Raw genomic sequence first — 3,492 nt, 5'->3', positions numbered from 1 at the left:
CAAGGTTAAAGGTGTCGCTTTTCTCACAGCAATAAAACGAGAGCAATCTCTAAAATTCAAAAAGTTCAATAATAGCAGTTTTTCCGGTTGCACCAGTATTAGGTGCATGAAAAATATACAGTAAAAAAATTGGACTGTGTACAATCTGCTATGGCCGACGCTGTAGAAATCAAGTAAACAGACAGAATATGAGGATTTTGTAAACCACAGGGAAGTTCTGCATAGAAACAGGGTTTCTTCCTCTTTATGCAGCTGCTTTCCAATCAAACCAGATGAGACCATTTGCTCTCATGGGCACAGCGACAGTGAGTATTTACATTGCCGCTTTGCTGTCAAATGACTGCGAATACAAAAGGGAATAAAGGGCAGTGTAAACAAAATGAGTGACTTGTTCACCTTGATGATTTTTTGCCTTTCGGATGCTGTCTGTGCAAGAGTCTCCAAGTTGATCTCCTTAGACGCCCTCCTCCTCCGACGGCTGATTTGGATGACCCCGCCTGTTGTCACTTGGCTTTCCTCTGCCCTCTGTGTGGCCGCTACCCCATTCTGGGACAGCAAAGGCTCTTTGGGGCCTTGAGACCAGATGTTTGTTGTAGGAGGACCCAACGGGGAATGTCCGTCTCTAGAGAGGCGACGTGAGCGTCGAGGGGCGGCTGCCTGTGAACCTGAGGTCTCAGCAGGATCTGTGGTGACCTTTTCAGGACACGGTTCATGTGCGGCAGACGTGTCACAAGTTTGTGGCTGCAGCTCCACTGACATGACATTTTCCTTTTTCAGATCAGGTGGACAAGAATCAGGAGACTGATAAGCTGCAAAGTTCTGGGTCTGCTGCTGTTTCGGCTGCACCTGTAGTTGCGTTGCATCTTGCTGTGGCACGTTTTGTTGTTGCATTTGTTGCTGTTGCATTTGCTGCATTTGTTGCTGCCGCCCCTGCAGCTGCTGGTGATACTGCTGCATGTGCTGCAGCTGCTGCTGTTGCATTTGATGCTGTTGGATCTGTTGCTGCTGCAAATGCTGCTGCTGCTGCTGCAGCTGAATGTGATGCTGTTGCTGCAGTTGCTGCTGCTGTTGTTGCTGTTGCTGGTGGTGATGATGCATTTTTTGTTGTTGTTGTTGCTGCTGCTGCTGCTGCTGTTGTTGTTGCTGTTGCTGCAGCAGCAGTTGTTGAGTTTTAGGTTGCTCACTGTAGGCCAGACTTGGCATTGCCTTGTTTCCCGGAAACACAGAGTAATACCCAGATGAGAACTGCTGCTTATTGGGTCTATACGTTGTCTGGAAGGGCTGCAGCATTGGCCCCTGCATAGCGTGGGGCTGCACATGGGCCTGGCCCTGGAGCTCCACACTTTTATGCTGATATGCTTGAAGCTGAGCTTGGTGCATTGCAGCCACAGTGTGCTGCTCCCACTCAAGCCCTCTTCCCTGACCTTGAGCCTGGTTGGTCTCTCTGTAGACTTCAACAGACCCCGGTAGTTGATTTTCTCCCCCCATTGGGAGAGCTACACCTTCATGGACTCCTTTATGGAATGCCATGTGGCCCCTGACGTTTACTCCACCCATGTAGGGACCAAAGTTTTGCCCCCAGGCTGGCACAGGGCCTTCCTGAGACCAGCTGGAGTCCTGGGGCATCCACTTTACTGGAGCACCCTGTTGGTAGTGTGGTAAACTTTGGGGCCCTTTCTCTGGGTTGTAAACTCCAGAGCTGCTGGCAGAGTCACTGTGGCTTGACTCTAAAGTAGGAGGCGCCATACCATAATAAACCTCCCCTGAATGCTGCACAGTCTCCTTCATGGCTGCAGCCCGGTGCTTGCCGCTCTTGTCAGCATTAACTTGAGGGAGACTCATAATAATATTATAAGATGTGGAAAAACTCTAGAGCTGACAAAGATGATTATTGTGTTGAGGAAAACTGGGCTTCAGCAGTCGCAGTCTGATCGCTGCCGTCTGTGGTTGAGAAATTCTTTGTTTAACGTTTGTTTGTATACAGAGGTATTTGGGAGGAAATATAAATCCCAAAGGAAAGTGCAGGGTGGGGAATATGCAATCCTCCTTTCACAAGTCAAATCTGAGGTGTGTTGTCCATTCTTCACATCCTCTTCGGGCTGCCAGACCTTGTAAGAGAAGGGAGGTGTTAGACACTCTTTTTTTCTTTGTGGACAAGCATGCAAACTTTTCACTAAGCGGAAACTAAGGCCTAAACAAGCAAATGGCCAAGAAATAATAAATATACTTGTGCATAAGCAGAGGAGAGTTACGTGTTTGTTTACATGCACGGGCTGAAGTTTTGAAACAGCCAGCAGCAATGAGGAGGCGCTTTACAGTTCAGCTGCCATTTGGCATAACAAGAAATACAGGAAACGAAGGGGCTCGTGCAATCACCCGAGCGATAGCCAGTGATGTTATGTTCAAAAAAAAATCAGCAACAAGGAAGAGCATGCTACTGTTAGCCAACACAGCAGATTGGAGAGCGAAGTTACCTTATCACTAGTGCGCAGGACTTTCCATGGTCTGCTCCATGAAGTCACTTTGATCAAAGTCGACTGCATGCAGCCCCGTGAAGGGATAGTGCGCAGCAAATGTCATAACTCTTGACAACTTTCCCTCGAGTTCCACAGCGCACAATATGGCGAACAGGCGGCTTTACAATCAACACAGGAAAACAAAATGACACTCCAAAGTCCGCGCAGACTGTAGACGCGCTTTAACACCGCGGTTTCGGTGCTGCACGGTGTGTCCGTGAAGCTATGCACTTCCAGGAAAACATGTCCATAACTTTCTTTGCCCCGCACCGACGGGTAAACCGCACATGAGTCGGTGTAGAGCGTGACAACTGTGCGGCGTGTCGGGCCCGCACGGGTGTTTCCGCTGATCTCCAAACTTCGCCGCGGCTCCACGTCCGTCGACTCGAGTCACTTCGCAGTGTAAAAACGCAGGAAAACTGCGCAAACACGGAGAAAGTTGTGCACCCCTAAACGTACCGCCTCACCCCAAAACAGCTCAACTCACATCCTGTTATCCAATCCGATTGTCTGACCACTCCCATCACTGTATCCGTGTACGTTTGTTTTTGCTGTCATGGCTGCCCCGGAAAGCGGAGCCTCAGCTCGTCTCTCACGGAAACAGTCGTTTGTGGTGGACTGAAGCAGCAGGGCCGTAGACACGACTTTGGAGGCCCTAAGCAACGGTAGCTCCTGAAATGAGACCAAAATTCTAATTTTATTTTATTTTAAAAGTCATGTACTTAATATTATTAATATCTGGCTAAATTGAAAGCTACAATAAGTATAAAAACTATTATATTTACATCATTAGCAGCCCTGTTGGGTCACCATGTATTTACAGTAGCTCACAATGAAGAAACTAACCAAACGTTATGTTGTAACGTAACATGTGTACATGGTAAACTTAGGCATAATATTATATTGAAATTGCATTTATTTTTCTCAAGATATTTCCGGTTGTTCATAATGTTTTGTAAAAGGATAATACATGTAA

General features: G+C 47.5%; 1 protein-coding gene across 2 annotated transcripts in view; it reads right to left on the bottom strand.

Moving 5' to 3' along the window:
- The window catches only part of mideasa (mitotic deacetylase associated SANT domain protein a), a 9,640-nt gene extending 6,569 nt beyond the window's left edge, over positions 1-3,071 (bottom strand). The window contains exons 1-2 of one of the 2 annotated variants that reach the window (XM_044049112.1): positions 3,004-3,071; positions 397-2,108 (exon numbers count right to left, since the gene is read on the bottom strand). In XM_044049112.1, the coding sequence (XP_043905047.1) occupies positions 397-1,842 (1,446 nt within the window). In that variant the 5' untranslated portion in view covers positions 1,843-2,108; positions 3,004-3,071. The other variant, XM_044049111.1, reaches the window with a different exon arrangement.
- Between the last annotated feature and the right edge of the window lie 421 nt (positions 3,072-3,492).

This window comes from Solea senegalensis, linkage group LG17 (genome assembly GCF_019176455.1).
Source record: "Solea senegalensis isolate Sse05_10M linkage group LG17, IFAPA_SoseM_1, whole genome shotgun sequence".
In the NCBI taxonomy this organism is placed as follows: domain Eukaryota; kingdom Metazoa; phylum Chordata; class Actinopteri; order Pleuronectiformes; family Soleidae; genus Solea; species Solea senegalensis.
Note: the sequence above shows the minus strand (reverse complement) of the source record. Positions and strands in the feature narration are given on the sequence as shown.